Source organism: Brachyhypopomus gauderio, chromosome 19, assembly GCF_052324685.1.
Source record: "Brachyhypopomus gauderio isolate BG-103 chromosome 19, BGAUD_0.2, whole genome shotgun sequence".
Taxonomy (NCBI): Eukaryota; Metazoa; Chordata; class Actinopteri; order Gymnotiformes; family Hypopomidae; genus Brachyhypopomus; species Brachyhypopomus gauderio.
This window is the reverse complement of record NC_135229.1, coordinates 10827652-10855582: the sequence shown is the minus strand read 5'-3', so window position 1 is coordinate 10855582 and position 27931 is coordinate 10827652. Positions and strand designations below refer to the sequence as shown.

At 48.9% G+C, this 27931-nt stretch overlaps 3 protein-coding genes and 1 long non-coding RNA gene across 5 annotated transcripts; 2 read left to right on the top strand and 2 right to left on the bottom strand.

The window, feature by feature from the left end:
* Window positions 1-268: 268 nt before the first annotated feature.
* Window positions 269-10960, bottom strand: LOC143483370 (uncharacterized). The gene is made up of 6 exons (XM_076982207.1): window positions 10642-10960; window positions 10265-10355; window positions 3291-3361; window positions 3008-3091; window positions 773-937; window positions 269-296 (listed from the first exon to the last, which is right to left on the bottom strand). The coding sequence occupies exons 1-6, from the start codon at window positions 10662-10664 to the stop codon at window positions 269-271; spliced, it is 462 nt and encodes a 153-aa protein (XP_076838322.1). The 5' UTR covers window positions 10665-10960.
* Window positions 10961-11597: 637 nt separating this feature from the next.
* LOC143483369 (P2Y purinoceptor 6-like) lies at window positions 11598-12632 on the top strand. Its single transcript, XM_076982206.1, has one exon. It carries the CDS (start codon window positions 11598-11600, stop codon window positions 12630-12632), a length of 1035 nt encoding a protein of 344 aa, XP_076838321.1.
* A 1637-nt stretch (window positions 12633-14269) lies between these two features.
* On the bottom strand, window positions 14270-24751 carry mfsd1 (major facilitator superfamily domain containing 1). 2 transcript variants are annotated; one of them, XM_076982125.1, is made up of 16 exons: window positions 24540-24751; window positions 24396-24448; window positions 23200-23312; window positions 22947-22989; window positions 22674-22741; window positions 22444-22552; window positions 20764-20866; window positions 19176-19274; window positions 18782-18893; window positions 17838-17894; window positions 17459-17615; window positions 17252-17349; window positions 16873-16985; window positions 16734-16781; window positions 16150-16216; window positions 14270-15937 (listed from the first exon to the last, which is right to left on the bottom strand). In XM_076982125.1, the coding sequence occupies exons 1-16, from the start codon at window positions 24691-24693 to the stop codon at window positions 15934-15936; spliced, it is 1398 nt and encodes a 465-aa protein (XP_076838240.1). In that variant the 5' UTR covers window positions 24694-24751; the 3' UTR covers window positions 14270-15933. The 2 variants fall into 2 exon arrangements, with proteins under 2 accessions (XP_076838240.1, XP_076838241.1); XM_076982126.1 differs by lacking the exon at window positions 24396-24448 and having other exon boundaries at window positions 24540-24750.
* A 21-nt stretch (window positions 24752-24772) lies between these two features.
* On the top strand, window positions 24773-27407 carry LOC143483300 (uncharacterized). Its single transcript, XR_013122470.1, has 2 exons — window positions 24773-24861; window positions 25000-27407. It is a non-coding gene; the product is annotated as an uncharacterized LOC143483300 (long non-coding RNA).
* The last annotated feature ends 524 nt before the right edge of the window (window positions 27408-27931 follow it).

Here is a 27931-nt window from a genome sequence, read left to right as displayed (position 1 = left end):
TTCAGAGAGGAACCACACCCCCTGGCACCCTTGGAGAGATGGTGTAGTGTAGTGGGTACCACTGCCTCGCCCTTGAGGGACTGGCTCCAACCCCCATCAAGTGCTCTCTGCTGTACCAAAAAGAGTCTTTGGACAGGACTACTACAGGAACACTACTAAACCTTCCTCTGTAACATGATTGAAATTGTATGTCGCTCTGAATAAGTGTGTCTGTCAAATGCATAAAATATAAATGTACAGTAGAAGGAACAATGCCTTCTTGACATCTTTAGAGAATACCCAAGGACCCTTGACACCTTCGGAGAGGAGCCACGCCCCCCTGACGCCGCCCAATGAGGACTGAGCAAGACTACCAACAGCGGGAGCATCCTGTGTAGCTCAGGTGAAACGAGGAGGCAAAGATGACCAGGAAGCACGCCTACTGACATACTGATGGATATGAAAGCAGGGTCACGTGGTTTTCTTCCCACGGGATCGGTATGTATATGTGTGTGTGTGTGTGTGTGTGTGTGTGTGTGTGTGTGTGTGTGTGGTGTGGGTTGTACTTGGGTGCTTGTGATCAGTGTTTTATTTGCCATTAGTTCAGGGGCCATATGAAACAAGGACACCAGCTCTTCTCAGACTTCATTAATCAATCAACCAACTTAGCAACTTCATCTAATTAAGCACTAATTGTACATCTGGGCTTGATGCCAACACATCTTAACCCTGAGTCTCCAAGTCAAGTAGCCCCTACACACACACACACACACACACACACACACACACACACTTGAGCCCTACCAGCATGAGGTTTTGACCCAGCTCTTCAGTAGTAAGGTTTGCGGCGAAGACGTCTTCCAGTGGAACCGTCCCACGGTGATGATGCGTGTGGACTTTAGGTCCCTCCTGCCAGCTTGACTTGCGGTCCAGAGCAGTACGCCAGGCCCTCTGAATTCTGGGAAATGAAAAAAGCAGCTTTCAACCATCTATTTCTTCATTGCTGCCCAGTAGGCAAAGCCAATCAGCTCTCATAGCTCGACGATGTTGTGCTGTAACCTTTATGTCTGTACAATCTTGTAACTAAATCTGTTTATCCTTCTCTATAACAAAAATCATAGTGTATGTGCCTTTATACCATTCTGTGAAAATAAGAAAAAATCCAGCCAACTCTTCCACTGCCTCCCACCCTGATCCCAGTGACCTTAACAACCCTTCAGAAACTGATTCATATCGACTGCAGCAAATGGCCGTCATAGTGGCTGCTGAGCAAATCCAATTACAGGCAATGGAGCGCCGGCTGGTTCGTCTTGTCTCCACCAGGGGGCAGCACTGGGCCATGTGGCCGCCCCCCTCTACAGACAGCATGAAGGACTGGCTTTGAACCCCCTAAGGTGGCCGTGCACTGGGCTGTTGGGTACCAGTCACCTGCCTGTGAACCCTGGTCCAGTTACTGACAGGCTGAAAGCCAATCAGGGGTGAAATGACATTAGCGCCTGTGTGGGATCGATAGGGGTGAGAACAGGCGAAATGTGCTCGAGCAAATTAGTCTAAGAGATTACAGGAATAATGACATCACAGGAGTGGAGTTAGACGGGTGGAGGTGAGGGTGGGGGTGAGGGTGGAGGAAGTCAAAACGAGGAACTACAAGTAAGAAAAACAACAGTGGAGATGTGTTAAGAGGTTCAATAAAAAAATCTAATATAGCTCTTCATGTAATACAACTCTGTAATACACAGTAGCTCTATCAGATTTCAAATTACAGACCGAATATCTCATTAAAATATGACACCAATTCTGTGTTTTTACTGGGTATGTCCAATGTCAAAAAAGAGAAATTACAAATCATGCAGTGGGGGTTACCTTGCCAATTATTTTACACGCATTATTATGATCTCAAAGCCATAACTCAAACTCACACAAAGTCATACCTCGACGCCCTAGAGGAGAAACACAGAACTGCAGGAAGTTGGTAACTTCATAACCTGCCTAACCACGTTGCTTTTATTGGGTTGAGGAATGAAAAGGTTTTATGTGGATGAACTTGTAATATCTAGCTGTTATTATGTATGTACTGATCCACAAACATTTTTACAACACAGCACTTGTTGTACTGGCCGCCAACATTTTCCCTCCTGAAGAGAACAGAAGGCCTCACTATTTTTTTCAGACTCTGTTGACCACGTGATCGCCAGGTTAATGGAGGCACGTGTTTAACGGATGCAGGTTCCTTGTTCAATGTTTTTCAAAATGTTGGTCTCTTGTGTAGCTGCAGTTCCTGCCGTGTACTCCACTACAAAGGTCTCGCCACTCCTTGAGCTAACCGCACTTGGTGAAAACACTTTGCCGAGGTGCTTGCTGGGGGCTTTAGTGCCGTGAACCGTTGCAATGTTTTAGTGTGCACACTGATTATGCCCTGCGCTAAAAGGCATCTGTGTTTCCTCTGTACTTATATTCCCCAGCAGAGCCACGTAGGGCCTGGACACACACGGATCGTGTTGGCACCATTTTCTTCACTAAGAAACATGAGCAATAAAGGAATTTCTTATTTGTATCAGTATTTTGTAATCAGTAACTTTAGGGTGATTACAAATATTTAAACTGCAATACATTAAATTACTTCATTAAAAGAAATGTAATTAAATTACTGTAACACCCAAATTTGTCCCATGTTAAGCCCAAAAAGCAATGTCATGGTGAAAGTTTCTCCTACTGGACATCACTGATAATGATCTTTCATTTCACGCACATATTAACAATATCACAAGATCTGCTTATTTCCATTTACGCAACATAAATCACATACGCTGGTTCAGAACGCCGCTGCTTGCATTATTACTAAAACTCCATCCACCGAACACACAACTCAATCCTATAGCAACTCCACTGGCTTCCTATATATTGCATACAATTCAAAATCCACCTATAAGTGCCTATAAATAAATAAACTACATATATAAAATGTTCAAAATACATGTGGTCATGCTGCACACTGCCCCCCTTAGGTGATGACAGGTATTACACTCACACGACTGCCTTGCGCTCCCACACCAGCTGTTGCTCCCGGTGATGGGCACTGTTATCTTCCCCCTCAGCCAGCTGATGGCGGTTTCTATGACAACAGACAGGAGAGGGTAAGGGTGCAGTTCGCTGTGAAGTTGAAATTACCTTCGCAGGGAAAAGCTGCGACAGCACAATCTAAACCCAAAGCGGATGGTTTTCGTGCCCGCGTGTCGGTGCTCGAAGGCCTGCTAAGATATCAAAGGTCATCGACCCCTAGTCCAGTTATCAGCTGGGTGTGAACGCCTCACCTGTCCATCTGTCCGGTCCCCAGTCCTGCGGTGCTGCGGCTGCACAGGTGATGGTACCTCCGACCCTCCTCCTGGAACAGAGAGCCAATCAGAGCAGTGGTCAGAAGCAGTGGAGGCTCCACCCTCACACGTACATGCTCCACCCACTCTGAGCTGCTGGAGGTTTTCATCTCGTGCAAAAACAAACAGGCAAGTTACCTTCTCTACCCTTAAACACTTGGGGCACTACCAAGTAACCTTCTCTACCCTTAAACACTCCCAAGTTACCTTCTCTACCCTTAAACACGTGGGGCACTACCAAGTAACCTTCTCTACCCTTAAACACTTGGAACACTCCCAAGTTACCTTCTCTACCCCTAAACACTCCCAAGTTACCTTCTCCACCCTTAAACACTCCCAAGTTACCTTCTCTACCCTTAAACACGTGGGGCACTACCAAGTAACCTTCTCTACCCTTAAACACTTGGAACACTCCCAAGTTACCTTCTCTACCCCTAAACACTCCCAAGTTACCTTCTCCACCCTTAAACAATTGGGACACTCCCAAGTTACCTTCTCTACCCCTAAACACTGCCAAGTTACCTTCTGCAACCTTTTGCACTCCAGTGTAATCTCCTCCACCCCTAAACACTCCCAGGTTACCTCCTCCACCCCTAAACACTTGGGACACTCCCAAGTTACCTTCTCTACCCTTAAACACTTGGGACACTCCCAAGTTACCTTCTGCACCCCTTTGCACTCCAGTGTAATCTCATCTACCCTTAAACACTTCCAGGTTACCTCCTCTACCCTTAAACACTTCCAGGTTACCTCCTCTACCCCTAAACACTTCCAGGTTACCTCCTCCACCCCTAAACACTTCCAGGTTACCTCCTTCACCCCTAAACACTTCCAGGTTACCTCCTCCACCCCTAAACACTTCCAGGTTACCTCCTCCACCCCTAAACACTTCCAGGTTACCTCCTCCACCCCTAAACACTCCCAGGTTACCTCCTCCACCCCTAAACACTTGGGACACTCCCAAGTTACCTTCTCTACCCTTAAACACTTGGGACACTCCCAAGTTACCTTCTGCACCCCTTTGCACTCCAGTGTAATCTCCTCTACCCTTAAACACTTCCAGGTTACCTCCTCTACACTTAAACACTTCCAGGTTACCTCCTCCACCCCTAAACACTTCCAGGTTACCTCCTTCACCCCTAAACACTTCCAGGTTACCTCCTCCACCCCTAAACACTTCCAGGTTACCTCCTCCACCCCTAAACACTTCCAGGTTACCTCCTCCACCCCTAAACACTTCCAGGTTACCTCCTCCACCCCTAAACACTTCCAGGTTACCTCCTCTACCCCTAAACACTTCCAGGTTACCTCCTCCACCCCTAAACACTTCCAGGTTACCTCCTCTACCCCTAAACACTTCCAGGTTACCTCCTCCACCCCTAAACACTTCCAGGTTACCTCCTCTACCCCTAAACACTTCCAGGTTACCTCCTCCACCCCTAAACACTTCCTGGTTACCTCCTCCACCCCTAAACACTTCCAGGTTACCTCCTCCACCCCTAAACACTTCCAGGTTACCTCCTGTACCTGTAAAGTCGCACCACCAGTGTCAGGCACCTATTCATCTCCTGGGAGATGCCAACGGGGAAGAAAGAACGTCATCAATCAATGTGCCGTTGTCACGGACGACCCGGGCTCTCCCCAGTGGATGCGGTGGACTGCCGCCGGCAGATACCTGTGATTTGTAGACGTGTCTATCTCTGCTCGGACAGCTCCAGCGCACCCCGACTCCCCCACGGCATAACGAGCTCGGGAGAATGATAGTCGTGATGGGGTAATCCTGCCGTAGAAATGGATGATGTGTGACCAGATTGGCCGTGGCTAGATGACGTGTTGGGGCTGATAGGAGGCGTTTGATTTAGAGTTTGGCCCGGACGTCGTGCTGCAGAGTCACACTGGGCCTGCAGAACCACGGCACCGGGGCTCAGGGCCCGACCGGGCCTGTCTTGCTGAAGCACTGCTCTTCATCACCGGGGTGCACTGACTCCCCACGCCTGCCGTGAAGGGAAACCACTAGGTAACCCAAGCCAGTGCCACAAATCCAGCTATAGGGTTTTTCTCTCTAGCGTTCTCTAGAGGCAGGGTCCTGAGAAGACACTCGCGTTTCTCCTGCCCCGCAAGCATGTCCGTCAGCGCCAGAACCACAAGCCAGCTGCAGTTGGACTATTTTAAGATGGATCTTCCTCCCGGTCTCTGTGGAGTACTCTCTCTGCCTAAACATGCTGACACTGATCAAACGCCAACACCCCCTGTCCCCGAGAGCAGAGACCATAACAGATGTAAAAACAAATAGGGAAAGAGAGAGGGGAAAAGGAGGGGTGAGAGACAGAGAGAAAGAGAGAGAGAGAGAGAGAGAGAGAGAGAGAGAGGGGGAGGGTGAGAAATATAGAGTCACATAAAGAAAGAGAGTTAGAGAGACAGAAGGGGAGGGAGAGAGAGAGGGAGAGGGAGAGAGGGGTTTAGGTCTGATTAATAACTTTAGGGGGTGTGTTTATGTGAGTTTCACAGATGGGGCCGTCGGGGCCAGTAATAGGAATAATAAATCTACCTCTTTTCAAATAAAGTGTTTAATAAGTAAGGGAGTTTCACAAAGGAGCAAAGCAGACTTGGGTCACAGCAAGGGTGTTAAACACCATTAGAATAGATGGCGTTAACACAGAGGAGGAGGAAAGAGCATTATAATAACACAACACACACACCCCTACAAACACAACACACACACACCCACACACCCACAAACACCCCAAACCTCCAACTGATGAATTATTAAAAATAATTATTCACTCAAGGCCTCATTCTCAGGAAGGTGGTGCATGCAGCCTCTTCACTGAGACTGAGAGCAACGACGACATCCACATCCTTCTCCATCTTTCTCCATCCTTCTACAGACCAGGGAGGCTGCTGTGGGAATGCACTGCCCATAGAAAAACATCACACCAACATGAAGCATGTTTAACTAAGACTGCTTATCAAAGCAGCATCAATAGCGCCAAACCTATTTCAGTTCTTACAGCGCTAAATGTGAGTGAGTGAGTTCCAAGCCAGGTCCATGAAGGGCTGCGCTTCTACAAAAGATTTAGAAAATGCCGCCACTGTTCTGATACTCTTTTGAGAAAAGGCCACTCAGGAAGCAGCAGTGTCTTCTCCCTACACCCTCGTGCCCTTGGTCAAAGGTCACCAGCAGCTCCCCAAACAATAGTGCAATTATCGGCCGTGGTGTGGAGCTAACGCCTGCACTCTTCATGAAAGAACACCAGCGTGTGGACCAAATGCAACACCGGAGACGCACGTGCTCGAAATACGTCGCAATCGATAACGTTTCAAGTTGAAAAATAAAAAAAAAACGCTGTGATGTTGGCCACCATCATAAAACACTCCATCACAGGCGGGCGGGTGGGGGTGAGGGTGGTGCAGGAGGAGTGAGGGCTGCTCCACCTCCCTGTACACCCTCCCTCCAACACTCACATACAGCTCTATCTTCTTCTGCGTAGCTATGGGCGGCAGCGTTCGGGCCACCCAGCCGTGGACTGGTCCTAGATCAGCTCTACGGACTGTTGACGGATCCGCTGAAGCACTGAGCTACAACGCGCCCTGGCCTGCAGTCAGTGCCGTCTTTGCACTGCCGCCGTTAATTGGAAAATTGGAAATCAATTTACAAGGAAGAGCCGTGCTGGAGGGATGTTTGTTCAGCACTGCCGTGCCGGTCCTGCGCCCGTCGGACGGAACCGGGAGAAACACGGTCACGCCAAACGGTGGTTACACCGGCTGACACCAGCGCACAGACTACAGCGCCAACACTGGAGCACTGGAGTAAAACCATTTAAACCATTAACGGAGACCCAGCATGGAACAAAAAGTCACACACACACACACACACACACACACATACACACACACACACACACACACACACACACACACACACACACACACACATATACACACACACACACACACACATATACACACACACACACACACACACACACACACACACCCACATACACACACACACACACACACACATATACACACACACACACACACACACACACACACACACACACACACACACACACACACATATATATATATATATATATATATAAACTTGTAAGTGTGTCATTTCTAACAGCCAATGGGGTGAAATTGATATGAATTCCCATAAATCATGCTGAGCACATGTTTAATGGGCTAATGCCCAAACGTCTGAGTGATGAAGCCATCAGTTCAGCCGCAGCCGTGGGACACGCACCTGCCGCACGTCTGGGCCGTCTCACGCCCCTCATCGCCGAGGGACTCGGACGAGCGGCCCAAATGACGTCGGAGGCGGAGCGGACCCGCCGTCCCTGCGGGCGCGAGGTGTCGGTAAAGAGTGTCGGAGCTCCGTTCTGTATGTATAAAGCTACGGGGTGTGTTTGTGTTTTAAGGTTAAGTCAGGACATCGCCCTTCTTACGTCTGTCTGAGTGAACTAGAAAGGCCGCACGGAGGGAGCTGCTACTGTTCCATTTACTGTTTTTACATACAGCTGACAGCAGACGTGATGGGGTGTGTGTGTGGGGGGGGGGGGGGTCGAAACAGTGAGGAGAGGGAGCGACCTGGAGTAGAAATGACGTCATCAGCAGGCAAAATGGAACCTCGGGGCCGTTCGCGCGCTGTCGCGCGAGCTCCGACTGGCACATGGTGCTGGCACGAGCGAGAACGGGAGCGGACTAAACGCGACTTCAGATCGCGGCGCCAGAGCGCGAGCTTTCATCTGATTTAACACGGCACTGATTAATTTAGCTCGGCACACTTTACGGGGAAGGACCCCCCCCCCAGACACACAAACACACAAACACACACCGTCTGTGCTTTAGGTGCACGGTGCATGACTCGCCACGCGCCCTTAAAATCGTCATTTCAGTCGCGCTCCCCTCTGTTTAAGAAACGGATTTGCCTGTAACGTATGACTCGTTAACAAGAGAGACATGATTCGTGTCGGCGAGCTATGAAGAACAGCAGCCTTATGAATAAAGTATCTTGCAAGTGCAGAACCACGCGAGCGCAGTCTTCGGATCTTTGGGACACTCCCAGCCTATTAAGATCCAGTCGGGTCTTTCAGCACCAGCGGCGTGCTTGTCCCGGGATTGCCATCCAATCTATCTCTCTCTCTCTCTCTCTCTCTCTCTCTCTCTCTCTCTCTCTCTCTCTCTCTCTCTCTCTCTCTCATTTCCTTTCCACCTATCTCGTAAATGAGATGGTTGGTTTTTTGCGTACCACCGCAACGCCGACCTTTCCCTTTATAAGGCATTTTAGAAGCCATTAACAGTCTCCGGTGAGGCGGCCTCGATGGGTTTTGCGAACGTTGCCCACGTGCTTTTACTGGCGGCGGAGAAACGCTCGCCACGCGCCAGATGCACATCTCACTGTGACACCCGGGCTTTTACCGAAACACAGAAATCCGGCGATCCAGTTTTGAACAAAGCGTATGTGTTTAACTCATAAACGCTGCATATCGTTACATATCGCAGTTAGAGGCTGTAATCTTGAGAATATTAAATGCACACCACCTTGGTGGTTAGTATAGTCGTGCACGCCCGGTCCCAGCGCTTATTAACCACTGTCCTCAGCGAGGGTCAATCCAGCCTCAGCTGGTTGTAAACTTTAGCTGCGTTATTGACTGGAGGAGCGGAAGGATGAATGGGGAGGGAGACGGATGGATCGATAGACGGACGGAAGGATGCACGTGAATCAAAGCCATGACAACATTCGCAGACTGCATGGCACCATGCACGCGCACCCGTCCCGAGGCCTTGAACGTTAACTTGAGTTCGGCGAGTTTTTAGTCAAAGTAAAGTTTAACAGTAGCGGATGAACTTCCAAGGGGTAATAATAAACTAGCGTACTAGACTCAGTACGAGAAAATAGGAAGGGCCAACGGCGGGTGCTGTATAATAATCCCATAGCCAATCACAGGGCAAAACAGTGACAGAGCGCGAGACTGGGGCGCGCGCGCAACACTTGCACCTGTAAATCGCTGAATGCATCACACTGAAATTAATTATTAATAAGTTGCGCTGTAAGAACCGTTGGAATCCGGACACGCACTCCCAAGGACGCCCTGTCCTGCTTTAACGCACGTAGTATATAGACAGTGCCCACGTACGGGGAACATCCACGCAGAACCGCAACATCCCTAAAGTACTGATTAGCAGAGCACAAAAACTGATTTGTTAAGGACCACGACGTCGAAACGCGGCGCTGAACGGCTGTTAAATTTTACTGAATACAGGTGCTTCCAATGGGTGGCAGCATAGCCCTGAATTAACTATTCCATTAACTACAGTCTTCAGAAAGAGAGTGCTAGAACAGAATTAAATAACAATTAAATAACAGAGGCGTCCCGCGCATTAAACGACTAACATATATGGTGGTTTATGGACGGTAGGTATTAAAAGATCAGTACGCTGAGATTCAGTCGTCGGGCTCGCCGTGTTAACGTGGGACTTAAGCGCTCTCTGTCCATGGTGCTGAAGCGACGGCGATCGGCAAATCGCAGCATCGACGTGGTGATCGTGACAGACAGAAATCAAGTGTATTCTACTTGTCTTTAAATCAAATCTAACAGAAAGTCGCCTGACGACACCCAAGTCTAATAAAACAGATATTATAACAAATGCAGACTTGATGCGTTAACATACAGACGCCGCCGTGGACCGGTAAAGACCACAGATGGCTGTCTCCACCGACACAGCTGTACGGTTTCTTATAGTTATGACAACAGTCTTAAGGCAATTGACGACAATTCAATTACAGTTCTAAAGTCAGCTTTGCGTTTTCACAACGTACAATCTTAAGGATCGTGTTACATAGAAGCCAGACAGAAACGGGATGGCGGTCCTTTTATGTTAGAAAAACGTAAGGACTTTACCTGGGTGATACACAGAGATAAACGCTTCCTCTCGCGCGCGCCGGTCACGGTCTCGCCGACTAGTCTCTCGCCTTCCCCGCTGTGAATGTCCCTGCAAACACGGACAAAGTTGTGGGTGTTAATAAAGCGACACGAAGGTCAGGACAAATATAACGATCTCGGTCACCCCCTGTTCGAGGGATCCATCTTTCTTTGCGATGACATACGCGGGCAAGATATTTGGACCACAACGACAAGTCATTAAAGACGTAAAACGGAAACATAAAATCCCCAAACGTCTTTTTAAAGCGCCCCCCTGGTTACTGCAGCCCGACAATACAATAAAGATTATTTCATAATTACACCGACGTTCGTCAACCGATTTGATTCGGACTAACCGAAAATTGCCGGTCCCCAGCATGCTTGTCTCGGGTCTGGGTCAACCACCACCGAACCGTTAGAAGTGAAGCTGTTCGCTTGTCAGAGATCCGACTTGGAGAGCGTTCTCTCAGCCAATGAGATGTCTAGATTGTGCATGATTTATGCGCTGTGCGGAGCACTGTGTGAGCCACAGAGTTCGGTAATCAGCATCAATCAAGGGCACTTGTTTCCACTTTCTGCAAAGCGAGCGGAAAATACACACACATACAACATTCACTGGTTGAGTATCCAATAGGGACCAAATCAGAGAAGATTTGTCGCTGCGGAACGTGCGGCCGCTTTTAAGAAAGTCAAAGGTCAGGAGGCGCGTGTGAGCGCGAGGGAAGTTGGGGCTGAACTGGACATCATTATAGTGGTGTCTTATTAGAAACGCTAAGGTAGACACACACACACACACACACACACACACACACACACGATAAGCCATCGGTGTGTACAGAGGTGTACATGATGTTCTGTTCTGGATGCGATGGAGAGCCGAGCAAACTGTAGACCCAGGCATAAATGGACCAGAATCCTGTGATAAAACATGTGCGTGTCCCATCAACAGTGCTTTATTCCACTGGTCATTCTAGATCCACTCTTAAACATTAATAGGCCTGCAGCATTCTCTCTGGAAAAAGAGGTCAGTATTTGAACAAATAATGTCTGTTGTTTATCTTTAGATAAACTGTCGACACAGGACTCACCAAACTTGGCAACGCAAACGCAAGCCTGCAATACCAGGTAACGCACGGATGTGGCAATCACCTCGGGCCGAGATTTTAAAAGTATGGTCCCTTAAGTTTCCCTTAGTGATTAAATGCCATCCGCATCCATGCAAGCTTATTTGATCGGTCTGCTGTGTACCATTTGAGTCAGGAGATACTGGATGAGTTTGCTACCGGACCTGGTAACACATGAAACGCCGACCATGCTTCAGTCAGTTGGACCCTATTGCCCCGTCTGGGAGTCGTACAAATGGGTGTATTTACCCGTAGCCTACAGCCTCGTGTTCGTGGCTGGACTGACCCTGAACGGAGCGCTACTTATACTCATTTGCTCCCAGAGGCGCAGCTGGAGCGGTTCGGTGGTTCTCCTGGCGAACCTGGCGGTATCGGACCTGCTCTACGTCCTCTCTCTCCCGCTGCTGATCGGCGGTTACGCGATGGAGGACTCGTGGCCGTTTGGAGACGCCGCGTGCAAGGCCGCGCGCTTTCTCTTTTACGCGAACCTTCACTGCAGCACGGTGTTCGCCGTGTGCGCGAGCGTGCATCGCTCCCTCGGCGTGTGCAACCCGGTCGTGGCCTCGCGCTACAGGACGAAGAGGGTCGCCGTGATCACCTCGTGCCTGGTTTGGGTCCTGGTGTCGGCAGAACTTGCACCCACTCTCGCATTCTCTCATACCGGCCTCATCAATAACAGGACGGTGTGCTTCGACATGACCAACCCGGCTGAGTTCCGCCAGTATTTCCCGTACGGTCTGGTTCTGGCCGTGCTCGGTTTCCTGGTCCCGTTCGTGATCATTTTGATTTGCAACTGCTACTTGATGCGCGCGCTGTCGCGGACGGGTGAGATGTCTCACGCTGCCGCAGAGGCGCGCGCCAAGTCCTCGCGCACTCTCGGGACGGCGTGTCTGCTGTTGGTGATCTGCTTGGGCCCGTACCAGGTCACGCGAATCGTCTACATGTTCGTGCGAGTCTACATGCCTGAGGAATGCGGCATCATCAACGTCGTGATGGTGTGCTACAAGGTCTGGAGGCCCCTGGTGAGCTTCAACTGTTGTGTGAACCCCATCGTGTGGTTCGTGTTCTCGGACAGAAAGCGGCAGCAGCTGATGGAGGCGCTGTGCCGCCGGAGCGCGCGACAGTCGGTTTGGACGGTTCGGCCGCGGTTGGAACTCAGCGCGAAATCCGCACCAGGAACAATGAGAATAGGAAACGCTTCGTTAAACGAGTGCCGCGATTAGACCAACGGATTATAACAGCTGGACGCAAGGGATATAAATAAAGACAATTTCTCAGATTATAATCTGAATTGAAACAGGATTTGGCGGAATTAAAAAAATCTTTAATCAGTTTGTTTCAGTTATACAGAGCCAGGAATATTATTTGTAAGTATCCACGTGTATCATGTTCCTGTCCAGAAACCTTTAGTCTTCAACCTGCATTCACTCTGTTCAGGTTATCAAGTGTTTGCTATAGTGTGCGCGTTAGCAGGGGACCCAACTACACTGATCACTGCACAGTTTACAGCACGGAAACAGAAGCCCTGAAACACACACAGGACACCAGCAGGTTTCTCCACACACACCTGCGGCAACTACGTCAAATGTGTGACTGTTTGACTCAGGCGAGTCAGGTGGGTGGGACAGTGGACACTGGTGAAGTCCAACAGAACCACACCTGATAGCTGTTACATGCATCCCGGAGGCTTTCTAGATGTCAAACACTTTTTGTATCAATATGCTATCCATCTCTTCTATGTTTCAAATCATCTGTAATACTAAAATCAAATCCATCAATTTCACCAAAACGTTTATTAAGAAAGAGGGAAAAAAAAGAGGTCAATGTATTTTTCAATAGTTGGTCCAGTCTCCGGCGTGACAAGATCGTTCTTTTTGGTTGGATAATAAACGACCACTTGTGTTTAACGTTGGGGTTTGAGATGAAGTACTCCAGTCTTCATGACACCTCAGACACTCCCAGTATACTTCACACTGTTGCAACTCCCAAAATGTTTGAAAAGTTCATAAAGTCTCTAGTCCTCTCAAAGCTTGTATTACTGCTGATGTTTTGATTTAAAAAAAAATGTATTTACCACTGTAGAACATTAAATAAATGATTAAAAGGGGGGGAAGTTTAATGTAAGGTTCAGGCTTACATGTTATACAAATAAAAATATCTAATAATTATAGTGATGCAGAAAAATAACCCATGTTCACCAGGATAAAGTGCACAATCTTAGTCAGCCTCCAAACAGGAAGAGCTTCTAGGAAACAGTGATGTGTGGACTCTTGAATAAAGTGGGTGCTGAAGTGTGCATTGCAAGTGAACACCCCTTAAACCATAAAAATAAATAAATACAAATTCATACGAGTGTCCTGTCTGTCAGACACCAACAGGCTAGGTTGAAGAGTCGGCCGTTAGCTAGTCAGCCCTGTGCTACAGAGCAGGCTCCTATAGGCTAGAACGGAGAAATGAGAGAAAAGGGGGAAATTAGAGATACAGAGAAAAGTAGCAGCCTGGATGTTGGGCAAGAAGAAACCAGAGACACAGTGGAGACGTTAGAGATGGACGTAGAGACTGTGTGTGGAGATGAGAGACGTGAATACAGAGACGTGAAGAAGAAATCAAAAGACTGATCAGAAACACAAGGCAGATTCAACACTAGTCATTGCACAGGGATCATGCAGATGAATGTCAATTCAGGATATGTGGACTGCATAAAAAAGGTGAGAGAGAGAGAGAGGAGAGAGAGAGAGAGAGTGTTAATGGAGTGAGGGGTGTGTAAAGACAGAACAGGCTTTAGAAATAATTGGAAGAATCATTTTCTACTCGAGCGCATTTGCACAGTCAGTGAAGCAATCAAGGGACAACAAACACAATAGATCACCGTTGTTTAATTCACTCGCCCGACTGTCAGATTGCATTCAGTACAAAAACAATGCAGAAGGAAGCTAACACGATATGCGCCAGATGTGGGCGGTGTGTGAGAAGGTCTCTCCCTGAGGCAGAGTGTGCAGTCTGGATGGTGTGTGTGTGTGTGTGTGTGTGTGTCCACATCTACCACATCAGACTCACGAGAAACCCTGCAGTGAACTTCAACACACACCTCTTTCATTCATCATTCAACGAGCAGCCTTAACAAAAAGAGTCTTTACAAAATAAAATCACCACACAGCCTCAATCATCGTTTCCCGTTTACACATCAGAGCAGGAGCCGAGGGACACAGCGCCACCGCTGACCACCTGCAGTACTGCGCTTTTGCAAAAAAAAAATCCTGATTTGGGTTCAGTAATCCATTGGCAATGTAATCCCCTTCATCAGGACATAAAAGACGAACACTGATCACAGAACAGCAGTCTTGACTTTGTACTTAACGGCTCCACACGGCCCAAGCAGAGTACGGAGTGGGATATCTCTACAGATACAGAAAAAGGAGTCTTCTGTTGGTCTTGTATCCGTTAAAGTTGTAATGGCATTCAACAGGGACAAATGGTCTTAGACAACAGTAAACAGCTCAACAGTTTTTCAAAGTCAACAGTTTAAGTCAAAACAATAATGTCAGATAACATTATATTCCGCGATATCACTGCAATAATTAATTGTAAGTATGGGACTCTTTTCTGAAGTGACAAGCGACTATAAAACAGGCAGTACAGCTCTGCCTGAAGTCACACTATAAATCACCGGGCCAAAATGAGATGAACCAGCCCTACGGCCCGACACCGGCCCGACACCGCCACTAACACAGACACATAGTGGATCAGGGGCTGCCGAGCCTTTTCATTACACTCATAATAATACGTTTACATTAAAACCCGTTTAAGAAAAGGTTAGGTGATGCTGCACAGGAATTGGTTCAGAACAAAATGTCAAATTATGAATAATAAAGTCTTAAAATCCATTAAGCACAAATTAGTAAAGGCTGAGGCAGAAGTCATGAGTGGAGGCGGGACCGTCTAACAGGACTCCAGGTGTGGAGGCGGGACCGTCTAACAGGACTCCAGGTGTGGAGGCGGGACCGTCTAACAGGACTCCAGGTGTGGAGGCGGGACCGTCTAACAGGACTCCAGGTGTGGAGGCGGGACGTGGCCTGAACACTCTTACAGGACTCCAGGTGTTGGCATTTCAGATGTTCCATGTGGAGAAGGTCGGAGATGTGAAGCCGTCATGGATGTAGACGTTTGTGCGATTGGTTTCTGATTAGTGCAGAATCACCAGAGTAAAAACCCTCAGGAAGGAGGAGGCCTTTCGAGGAGGAGGAGCTAAGTCCATTCCATAGACCCCTCCCCTCACCTTCTCTGAGCCTCATTGGAGGGGAGGAGCCTATACGAGATGACTGAGTATGGCACTGGGATGTTGCCATGACCGTGTCAGGATTTTGAAAGTGTCAGATTGACAGAAGTGGTGGAAACGGTGATTGGAGAACAGTAATTAGGCAGTGACGGGGTGGGGCGGAGACATTAGAGCAGACACATGCCCCCTGCTGTCAGTTTATCCAATGAGACTGCAGGCTGACCTGGGGTCAGTGGAGTGACCCTCCTTTACCTGTAACACATCAGAGCACATGGGCTCCATTACAGTGCAACACACATGGACACATGATTCAGCTCCTAGGAGACCATATGGGTCAGGAAGAGGCCGTCGTACAGGAGGGGCATTAGGCCTGCGTGGCCAACCAGGGTTTAGGACAGCGCTACGCACACGTCATGGTGACAGACACACACATGATGCTAACGTCATGGCGAGTGTGAACTCACTCTGACTCTGCTGACGTGGCTTTCCGTTGTCTGGCTCGGGACAGAGCAGAGATGTTCAGCTCTCCACCTGGAGGAAGCAAGAATAGTGAGGGACAGAGGTAGTGAGGTAGTGTAGTGAGGTAGTGATAGTGTAGTGAGGAGTGTAGTGAGGTAGTGAGGAGTGTAGTGAGGTAGTGAGGAGTGTAGTGAGGTAGTGAGGAGTGTAGTGAGGAGTGTAGTGAGGAGTGTAGTGAGGAGTGTAGTGAGGAGTGTAGTGAGGAGTGTAGCGAGGTAGTGAGGAGTGTAGCGAGGTAGTGAGGAATGTAGTGAGATAGTGAGGAGTGTGATGAGGTAGTGAGGAGTGTGATGAGGTAGTGAGGAGTGTGATGAGGTAGTGAGGAGTGTGATGAGGTAGTGAGGAGTGTGATGAGGTAGTGAGGAGTGTGGTGAGGAGTGTAGTGAGGTAGTGAGGAGTGTAGTGAGGTAGTGAGGAGTGTAGTGAGGAGTGTAGTAAGGTAGTAAGGAATGTAGTGAGGTAGTGAGGAGTGTAGTGAGGAGTGTAGTGAGGAGTGTAGTGAGGAGCTCCACTGTACTGGAGAACTTACGTCGAAGAAAGTCCACAAAGTACAGCATCACCACAGCTATCAGTGCCACTGTGGGAGAGCAGGAAGACACGAGACCAGGATTTAGGTTTAGGACTACGTGGTGGTCTAACAACTACACGGGAACACCAGTTATACCCACAGCAGATGAAAGCACAGAAGAAGACTTCCAGGAAGAGGTAACCTCTGCTGTCCAGAATGCTGCCTGCTGCCATGGAGACGAGAGCCAGCCCAAGGTTCTGAATGGACTGCATGCTAGCAGAGGGGAGAGAGGACAAGTGAGGTCCAGAGAACCAGACACCAGGAGACCAGTCCCACCACCCCGCTCTAACCCCCATGCCCTCTTCCTACCCCCCGCTCTAACCCTTCCTACCCTCCCGTGCCAGAAAGCCTTATGGGCTCAGCAGAACCGGCTTCAGTGCAGCCCGTCTGTCATTCCTCCGCCCACCAGCAGCCTAACGAGGAAACTCCCACAATGTGGGCAGCCACAGCTGTAGCAGCACATGGTGAACGTCTCTTACAAGCCGTACGCAGTTCCCAGTTGGTGCTCCGGAACCACGAAGGCCACCATTGGCCAGAGAGCACAGGCCAGCAGCGAATAGGACACGCCCATGATGACCTGCAGGAACACACACACACAGAAACACACACACCGAAACACACACACACAGTGAGAGCAGCAACATAGATTTGCACTTCCTTATAACTGCGACCGTTACCCGAGTTACCATGGCGATCCAGGGGTTCCAGAAGGTGAAAGCCAGCATCATGTGGGCGATCAGGGTGGTTACCACGGCGCACAGCACCCATGTGATGTTTTTACCCGTCCGGTCCACCAGGAAACCCAGCAAGGGAGACGCAGGAGCAGAGATAATGTACACAATACTGAGTGAGTGAGTGAGAGAGAGAGAGAGAGAGAGAGAGAGAGAGAGAGAGAGAGAGAGAGAGAGAGAGAGAGAGAGAGAGAGAGAGAGAGAGAGAGAGAGAGAGAGAGAGAGAGAGAGAACAAACACAGAAGGAAATACTAGATTATATATGTGACACATCCTGATTGGGTATCATGAGTGTAAACAGCTCTGATCTTTAGGCCATTTCCTGGACGGTTACCTGTTGACTGCACTGGCCTGTGCAGGACTGAAGTTAAACTTCTCGATGAAGAACACCCTGCAGCAGAGAAGAGAGGCGGTCAGACGTGTGGACATCTGTCTCGCCACAAAACCCAAACCACCGCTGCATGACGGACGCGTCTCCCGCGGTAACGGACCACGTGGACGTCTCTGAACTTCTCTCGCGGACCGTGCCATGGGGACTGGACATGGCTGGACACGCCCACTCTAGGGTTAGGGTTGTCCCAGCCATTTGCTTCCTACGTCACCAACGCACATGCGTCTGTGACCCACGTGCACGGGCAGTACCCGACCAAAACCCCTGAACGAGCGTGCACGTTTCATCAACGCACCGCCAGCCTTCCTGGACGTGGTTGTGTACTTGCTTTGTTTACTCGTTTGTTTACACTCTCCATGGGGTCAGGATTAGCCTACAGCAGCCAGCCAGAGGGGGCGTGGCTACCCACAGACACGTCAGTGATGCTCCATTTGTGTACGACACGTCCGTTATTTCACACAGGTGTGTTCAGACAAGGGCATTAAAAGGGTGAGGTTGCTACGTATTTAATCCTGTCGCTTGTGGGAGGGAGTGTGTGTGTGTGTGTGTGTGACCTAGACTCTCTCTGAATGACGCCATTTTCCCTGTGCACCAGTGCAGAGAAACGTTAAAGCTGTAGATTATAATGGAGTAGCCAACAGGTGTGTGTCATGAGCACCGTTGTCAACACTCGGGTTCTGAACCGCAGATGCGGACTGGCTGTGGGATAGTAGTGGGTGTTGCAGTGTGTGTGTGTGTGGGCGTATGATTGGTTAACAAAAGGTGTGTTAGCATAACCGTTTAGAAACCAACTCCATAAAAAGTTCCAAAAAATTATGTCTTTGTAAGTATGACAAAGTGTGTGTATATACACACACACACACACACACTGTATTTATAGTACTTACTGGCCCAATCCAATAAAGGGGAAGATGGCTACATAATATCCCACACAGATGATGAAGATTAGCCATAGCTGGAGAGGGAAGTCTTTCACATCCTTCAGCTTAATCACTTCCCCTACACACACGCACAGGCACACACACACGCGCACACAGGCACACACACAGGCAGTGTTAAGCCGTTTTCTGATGTCCTCGTATCCACAGCGTGTATAAAGCGGGACAGCTGAGGTAGACACTGTGTCTCCCAGAACTCTGAGCTTCACGTGAAACACTCCAGATCACACAGAGCAGAGGCAGACAAACCGCTCAGCAATGGTCTTTATAGCAAAGGCCATACAGCCATTAACACACACACACACACACACACACACACACACACACACACACACACACTGACCGGTCTTTCCTTGCTCTTTGTTAAGGATCTTCTCCGCCCGCTTGTCAAAGAAAGCCAGTATCAGAGCACAGAGGAGAGAGAACACACATGTCGATGCAGCTGAAACACACAAACACACACACACACTTCAGTTCCTCCTCATACACCACCACAGACCCTCCAACGCACTTGTCATAACCCTTCAGCTCCACCCAGTGATCTGTGATGAGCGTTTCTCTGCAGGGTCTATAATGAAGTGCTTCAGTGTGTGGGTGAACGTGACCCCTCACACGTCTCCAGTGAAGCCCTGGACACAGTGACGGTAATTAAAGGCGTTTGCAGCACGTCCAGCAGAAGGCGCCACTGTGCAGCCTGCAGCGTCACTGCCTGCTGGAGGGAGACGGCAGACCAGAGAGCAGGGGGGAGGAGGGAGGTGGAGGTCACCGCCTGGACACGGGTGGAACAACGGGGGGGGAGGAGGGAGGTGGAGGTCAGTGCCTGGACGTGGGTGGAGCAACAGGGGGGGGGAGAAGGTGGAGGTCAGTGCCTGGACGTGGGTGGAGCAACAGGGGGGGGGGGGGGGAGGGAGGGAGGTGGAGGTCAGTGCCTGGACGTGGGTGGAGCAACAGGGGGGGGAAGGTGGAGGTCAGTGCCTGGACGTGGGTGGAGCAACAGGGGGGGGGGATGTTTAGAGCAGAAGTGAAAGGAGAACCAGCGTTTTGGCACACATCATCAACACACACACACACACACACACACACACACACACACACACACACACGTCTGCAGACGCGCGCGCACACACGCACCCACGTCTGCAGACGCATGCACACACGCACACGTCTCCACACACAGACAGACACACACAAACACACCTGCAGACGCACACACAGATATACATCTCTACACGCGCACACACAAACATCTCACAGACAGACACACATCTCCACACACACACACACACACACACATCTCCACACACACACACACACACGTCTCCTCACAGACAGACACACACGTCTCCTCACAGAAAAAGGTTCAATAGTGGCGATAACGAAACCCGGTTTCACATTTCACAGAGCCCCTCATCAGGACTGCAGCAGGAGAGGGAACTGGAGCCTGAGGTTTCATAGTGAAGACATGATCCCCAGTGTCTCACCACCCCAGTGTCTCACCACCCCAGTGTCTTACCACCCCAGTGTCTCACCACCCCAGTGTCTCACCACCCCAGTGTCTCACCACCCCAGTGTCTCACCACCCCAACAGCAGCTCCTCACGTTACATGGAGCTGGGAAGCTTCAGCGAAGCACAGAGACCCTCATACCACTAGCAGTTGCTGGGTAGGACATACAGGCATCAATCAAACTCTACTAAATTCTCACCAGGGATCATTTTTATCCTAATTAACTTAATTATGTTATCTTAATTAATGTAATTGAGCCATTTCAATCAACATCTTCAATTAACCCAAATAAACGTAATATTGTGACCAGGAGGACAGTGATCATGTCTCTAGCCATGAGCTGTCTGACAGTATCTGGTTCACCCAAACTGGTGTATTTCAGTGTGTGTGTGTGTGTGTGTGTCGCCCAGATCCACAGCTTCTCACCAATCATAAGAGCAGCTCCCAGGGTGGAGGGCCCGGTGTGACCCAGAATGGCCTTCACGTGGTCGTATACCCGGCCCATGACGTTCATGTTTACGGTACTGCCCTGGAACACAGAAGAGGTTTTCACTCGTATGTACCAATTTTACCATCTCTGGCACAGTGTTTATTTTATCTAAATACTAAGATTTCACATTGACAATCATTAAGCAGTTATTTGGTACATTTTTTGTACCCATTTTACTTTTGTCCATAAAATACATAAAGAAGTTTATTTTTCCCCAGTCACACATACTGCAGGGGCTGGACCGTACCACCCAGTCACACCGAGATCCAGGGAGTGGACCGTACCACCCAGTCACACTGAGATCCAGGGGCTGGACCGTACCACCCAGTCACACTGTACTACAGGGGCTGGACCGTACCACCCACTCACACAGATTCAGGGGCTGGAGCGTACCACCCGGTCACACTGAGATCCAGGGGCTGGACCGTACCACCCAGTCACACTGAGATCCAGGGGCTGGACCGTACCACCCAGTCACACTGAGATCCAGGGGCTGGACCGTACCACCCAGTCACACTCTACTGCAGGGGCTGGACCGTACCACCCAGTCACACATACTGCAGGGGCTGGACCGTACCACCCAGTCACACATACTGCAGGGGCTGGACCGTACCACCCAGTCACACTGTACTACAGGGGCTGGACCGTACCACCCACCCAGTCACACTGTACTACAGGGGCTGGACCGTACCACCCACCCAGTCACACTGTACTACAGGGGCTGGACCGTACCACCCACTCACACAGATTCAGGGAGTGGAGCGTACCACCCGGTCACACTGAGATCCAGGGTCTGGACCGTACCACCCACTCACACTGTACTACAGGGGCTGGACCGTACCACCCACTCACACAGATTCAGGGAGTGGAGCGTACCACCCAGTCACACTGAGATCCAGGGGCTGGACCGTACCACCCAGTCACACTGAGATCCAGGGGCTGGACCGTACCACCCAGTCACACTGAGATCCAGGGGCTGGACCGTACCACCCAGTCACACTGAGATCCAGGGGCTGGACCGTACCACCCAGTCACACTGAGATCCAGGGGCTGGACCGTACCACCCAGTCACACTGAGATCCAGGGGCTGGACCGTACCACCCAGTCACACTCTACTGCAGGGGCTGGACCGTACCACCCAGTCACACTCTACTACAGGGGCTGGACCGTACCACCCAGTCACACTCTACTGCAGGGGCTGGACCGTACCACCCAGTCACACTCTACTACAGGGGCTGGACCGTACCACCCAGTCACACTCTACTACAGAGGCTGGACCGTACCACCCAGTCACACGCTACTACAGGGGCTGGACCGTACCACCCAGTCACACCGAGATCCAGGGGCTGGACCGTACCACCCAGTCACACTCTACTACAGGGGCTGGACCGTACCACCCAGTCACACTCTACTACAGGGGCTGGACTGTACCACCCAGTCACACTCTACTACAGGGGCTGGACTGTACCACCCAGTCACACTCTACTACAGGGGCTGGACCGTACCACCCAGTCACACTCTACTACAGGGGCTGGACCGTACCACCCAGTCACACTCTACTACAGGGGCTGGACCGTACCACCCAGTCACACTCTACTACAGGGGCTGCACCGTACCACTCGCGCCATACTCAGCTGCAGGCCAAACACAAGGTTGAGCTCCTTTCCTTTGAACCAGTTCACTGCGTACGTGTTCTGTGCCACAGCCAGAGACTCTCCTCCGATACTGCATGGAGAGGGGAGGGAGGGGAGGGAGAAAAGAGGAGGAACGAGGTGAAGAGGAGTTACCTGCGTCCTCCTGTTTAGTTACAGTGTGTCTGCTCCATCCAGGGGAGCGCTGGCCTTACCCAAATACAAAACGCCCCAGCTCCATCAACCAGAAATGACCCACCCAAGCACCAAGAGCGAAGATCACCTGCACGCACACACACACACACACACACACACACACACACACACACACACACAACACACACACACACACGGTTCAGCTGAATGACTTTGCTTCTTAGCTCTATAGATCTATACAGAAGAAACAAAGTGAGTGGAGACATGGACAGACAGCAGTGTTATAACATCTAAACAGTAACTTAAGAACATGTTATCACATGTACACATACCTGTCCTACACACACGAAGAGTGAAAAAATGATTGTCCCCAACCTGTACACAATAAAACACAGTGAGCGCCTGGAGTTACACCCACTGCTGACGAACTAGCCAGCACACCAATCAGAGCAGGGGGCGGGAACCTCTTCATACGAGATTTCACTTACACTTCTTCACTAACTCGGAACCGTGAAAGGGGGAAAGGTGATACATAACTGGAAACATTACAGAGCAGCTACACACAACACTGTGGAGCTCAGTCACCTGATACCAAAAACCCTGTCGAGCAGAAAACCTCCCACGAAGCAAAGAACCACGTTAGGCCAGGAGTACCAGGCGTAGAGCTGCATGAACTTGGACGTGTTCAGCTCCATGTCCTGTGGGGCGGGCAGACAGACAGAGAGAGAGACAGACAGGCAGTCAGACGGAGCAAGTATGAGAGCCAGTCCAACCTAAACCAGCTGTGCCAAGAGTGTCTTCAGCACATAATACTGGGGAAAATGGCCTGCCAGCCATCACAGCGAAACTAAAAGTGAAACTTTGTGATGTCGTATACACAGACAACCACCCCGCTGAGACACATGGTCCAGCTAGGAGGCACCTTATCAAACTTGTGCTTAGGGCCCCGGGTCAGTCTGGCCCGGCTCTGCCAACAGTGCCTTAAAACGGAAGAACCTCCATCTCAGGAGGTCCTGGAGGTGGCCGTGATTAGTGTGGGACACACTCGCCTCCACCAGAGCAGAACGCACTCATTAACAGGGCTGTCTAAAGCAAATTCACTGCAATGCGCTTTAGAAATACCGCCACCATTAACAACGATGTATAAAAACGGAGAAATTACACCGAGCTTATCGGTCCACGCTGAAGCACTGACCCTCTCAGACAGATTCATGGTACAACCATTTGTTTTAAGTGTCTTGTTTGTCCTTCTAATGGTGGAGATCTTTTCTGCTCTATAGTCCCTCCTTTTGTGTGTAGTGTCTGACTTTATGGAGGTAAAGACACCGGTCTCGAGTCACTTGCGTTCCCCTGATCACCCCCATGTCTGGCCTGAGCACCTCATGGTCAAACCTTAGAAAAACAGGTTGTGGCCAACTATGAGAAGTGTTAAGACACTTTTAGAAAGCAAAAGTTACATTTAAACAAAAATATACTTAAATTTGGTTCTTTGAGAATTTAAGCATCACTTTCTATTTATGTATTTTGAGGGACAACCAGCTTCAGAGACAGTTAAGATTGTATTTCTGATAAACGGTATACATAACTAAAAAGCTTTTGGGTTCCTTTTGCCTGCAGCTGTTTCCAATAGATCTTCTGAATATTTTATATGTTTATAGTGGAGTGTAAAACATCGGGTGAATGATGAGCAGATTAATGGGTTCACACTTTAGCCTGTAGGGGGCGCACAACCTCCCCATCTCCCCGACAGCTGATCGATCAAGATCAGGAGGTTTTCTAACCTTGATCACTTGTTTCTGGAGAGCGGCTGGGTTGTCGTAACAGAAGTAACTCCCTGAAACAAAATGACGCACAACATCACCGACCCGACATGAGACCACGGGGCAGCATGTGAAACGCACGCGTGACGTCAAACATCTACTCACCGAACCCCAAGAAACACATGAAGACCAGGACCACGATGCGGTGGAGTAAATGCGACGGGTCACAAAACGGAGACATTTTCCGCTGAGGTGCGTTGCCGACATTGTCGCGAGGCTGTTCGTTTAGCAGCCCCTGGCTTTCCTCCCAGTCGGCCATCTCGGTAACTGCTCAAGCAGCAAAACCAGCAAGAACCTTAAAGTCATATGACTCCGGTCACGTGACTAGAAAGTGCGCTCCGCCCCCTAAAAACACGGAACTAACAGGAAGTCCAGACGAACCAGTTTGTTTACATAGACTGGGAGGCTAATCAATAATAATCCAACAGTTAGTAAACAGACTTAGATTATAGTATTATTTTCACTCTCCATAAGAATGTCATGCTAAAAGTGTTTTATTTCATACGTTTCTTATAAAATACCGGTATGTTTTACAGGTTTTACAGTTTTGTACTTTAATTTTCAGATGCCTCCTAAGAAAAGTCAAAAGACAGATGACGACAGTCCTCCATGTTCAACCTTGAGTCACCTTCAGCAACATTTTCCCACTCTACCACAGAGCACATCGTCATTAAAAAATGGACATGTGCTTCAAGTGTTTTTGTCATCTCACCGCAGCCGGGCTGAGACTGAGAGGAAGCTCCAGTCTGCTTTCCCCAAAGAAAGATTACCCGCTGTCCTGAAGTCGAGGATTAAAAGCCTTGGAGTGAGGAATTCGAAATTTCGGCAGAGAAATGTAAAAGAATTTGAACAGTTTCGTGAAATGTGCAGTGAAACTTTTATCCTGGCTGAGACTTCTCCTCTAGATGTAAAAGCAGCCACGGAAGAAAAAGATGACAGTAGCGGTGATGTACCCGCTTTGGTAGTCCCACAGATTGTCAGACACTGAGAGGCCGGGTCAGTTCCACGAAACGGTGCCGTCTCCAGCTCCCGAGCCAGCTGCATCCCACTCCTTTGTGCCGTGTTCTGATCCTGATCCTTCATGCTGTACTACTCAGAACCTCGTCAGTCTGTCACCGCCTGACCCATCATCATCTGTTGTATCAACACGGTTTAAATCACAACCTGTCACTCCACAGGAAGCCAAGTTGAGGAGAAGACTGGATTTTGCTCAAAAAAGGATAGTGAAAAATGCAAAGGCTTATAAAACTACAATTAAGGCATTAAGAGATAAATTGAAAGTGCCTAGGCATGTTAGAAACCAAGCTCTGAAACGGAAGGACAAACAGATACAGAAAAAGACAGAGAAAATCAAAGCACTGGAAGCAAAGTTTGAAGGCAATGAATTGGCATTAGAGCTTAAAGCTGTTAGACAGGAACTCACTGACCTTAAGTCTAAACATGAAAAACTAAAGGCCTACCACAAAAAGAAGAAAAAGACCACTGCTACCGTTCCACTTCATAAATATCGAAAGGTCCAGCGAGAACTGACTCTCCAGAAAGAAGATCTTGAAGTTCAGCTCCAAGAGGAACGTGAGACGGCTGAAACCAGCAGTTCTGTAATTCGGTGTAAAAAAGATGGCAAGACATTTTCTTGTAATTACCGTAGGTGTGTGTACAGTTGTTTGCTGAATCAGGTACCAGTAGAGGCAACTGGCCAGCTCATTAAAGACATTGTGACAGAAATTACCTCTTTGATCCCGGACTCTGTTGCAGATGCTTCAACAGTAAGCCAGTGTGCATATGAATTGGGTATTCTAGCAGATATCCAGGTTGGGGAGGCACTTCATAAGGAAAAAAACCTGAATATAGCCTGGGATGCCACATCCTTGGATGCAGAACATGTGAATGAAATTCACATCAACTGTAATGGACCTGATGGAGGATCACCCAGAAGTTTAGTTCTTCAAATAGCAGGTGGCCAGACAGCACACTCTGTTCATCATATTTGCAAGGCTATTCAGGACGTATGTAATTCCTATTGTGAATTCAACAATATTGACAGTCTTGAGTTTCACCGGAGTGTGGTAACTAAACTACAGAGTACTATCAGTGACCGTGTCGGTGTAAACCATTGTGTAAGTGTGCAGCTTGAGGACTATATTTCTGAAAACTTGTCATCTCCAACCTTGGAAATGCTTGAACCGACAAAATCAGCCCCCTGTTCACAGTATACAAAGTGAGCGAACCCTTGGACGTACAGGTGGTCAGTACAGGCGTGCTCCCAATGCAACGACTGGTTTTATCGACGCAAAAGTCAAAGCAAAGAAGAACTCAACTTTGAACTGGCTTAAAAGTAAACCAAGCGATGAACAAGAGCGACTGATTGAATACGCCATTAAGAGAGCAAAAAAGTACAGATTGATTAGGAAAGAGCGGGAAACAAAAACAACACTGGCATACCAAAAGAACGAAGGAAAAGCAACAGAAGGACGGACTGGCCAGACAGAAAATAGAAAGAAAGATTGATGGAGCTATTGCCAATGTTCCCCAAGACTTTGACCTTGAACTGATGACACTCTTACCAGATGTAGACAAAGCTTTGCCTCAGCTAGTTGTGCAGGATCTCACAGATTTACCTTCTCTTGTCGGAAGACGTGTGCGTCATCGATGGGATATCGGGGAGGAGGGTGATGTGCTGTACTATGGAAAAATAGTTGAACTGAAAACATCAAAAAACAAACCAGCCAAAGTGAGAATTTCCTACTGGCTTCCAGAAGAATCTGAGGAGGACTCCGAAGATTCAACATTCAAAGTTTCTTCGGTTCTAACTGACTTGCTTTTGGGAGACCTCTCATATTCTTCTTAAAATACTGAAGGTGACACTGTGGATATCTTTTATATAGCTATCCGTAATATGCTGCGGTCAAGGCGAGCATTTTGATATGTAACAAGTCCTACTTCTGCGAAATTATTAAAGTTGCTAATTTTCTTTCCTTGTCTTGATGTCTGTTGGTGATTTATAGTGTCTATTTTTACACTGCAACTGAAATTGATAGTGGTGACACAGGTCAATATTAGACAAACGGGCATGTAATTTTTTTGTATAACAACCTGGCACAAAGATGGCATCATTGATGTGTAATTCCCTTATGTGTGCATAAACATCGTATGAACACATTTAGTAGCTCGCGTCTTGGCTGCATTCAATTAAGTCGCATGTTAAAAAATGTGTTAATTATAAATTCAGTCGCATGATCAATGCAGCATGTGAACTGAGCCGTGATTCGCTGAAGATTGAGGGTAAACGATGAATTTACAGGCATATTAAAATACCCTGTGCTGCGCAAGTCATTATAATTTGTGCATTCTTTCTGAAGATACGGTTCTGCGTTCAGGTCGGTTCTGTTACAGAGGTGTGTGAGATCTGGCCCCTCAGAAGAACCCTGGGTTTTTGCAATTTTTATGAACGTCATTTAAAATTACCCATAATTCACTCAGACCCAGTAATCTGTCAG

Bases quoted from the DNA above. Each gene is read 5' to 3' on its own strand.
- LOC143483370 (XM_076982207.1), bottom strand. From the start codon at position 10,664: ATGCTGGGGACCGGCAATTTTCG. The intron at 3,092-3,290 runs GTGAGGCGTTCA...CTGTTGTCATAG, and splicing joins GGGACCGGACAGATGGACAG to AAACCGCCATCAGCTGGCTG. The intron at 938-3,007 runs GTGAGTGTAATA...TTCATTTCCCAG, and splicing joins TGGGAGCGCAAGGCAGTCGT to AATTCAGAGGGCCTGGCGTA.
- LOC143483369 (XM_076982206.1), top strand. From the start codon at position 11,598: ATGCTTCAGTCAGTTGGACCCTATTGCCCCGTCTGGGAGTCGTACAAA.
- mfsd1 (XM_076982125.1), bottom strand. From the start codon at position 24,693: ATGGCCGACTGGGAGGAAAGCCAGGGGCTGCTAAACGAACAGCCTCGC. The intron at 20,867-22,443 runs GTACGGTGCAGC...TCTGTGTTCCAG, and splicing joins AGCTGAGTATGGCGCGAGTG to GGCAGTACCGTAAACATGAA. The intron at 17,616-17,837 runs GTAACCGTCCAG...TCACTCACTCAG, and splicing joins CAGGCCAGTGCAGTCAACAG to TATTGTGTACATTATCTCTG.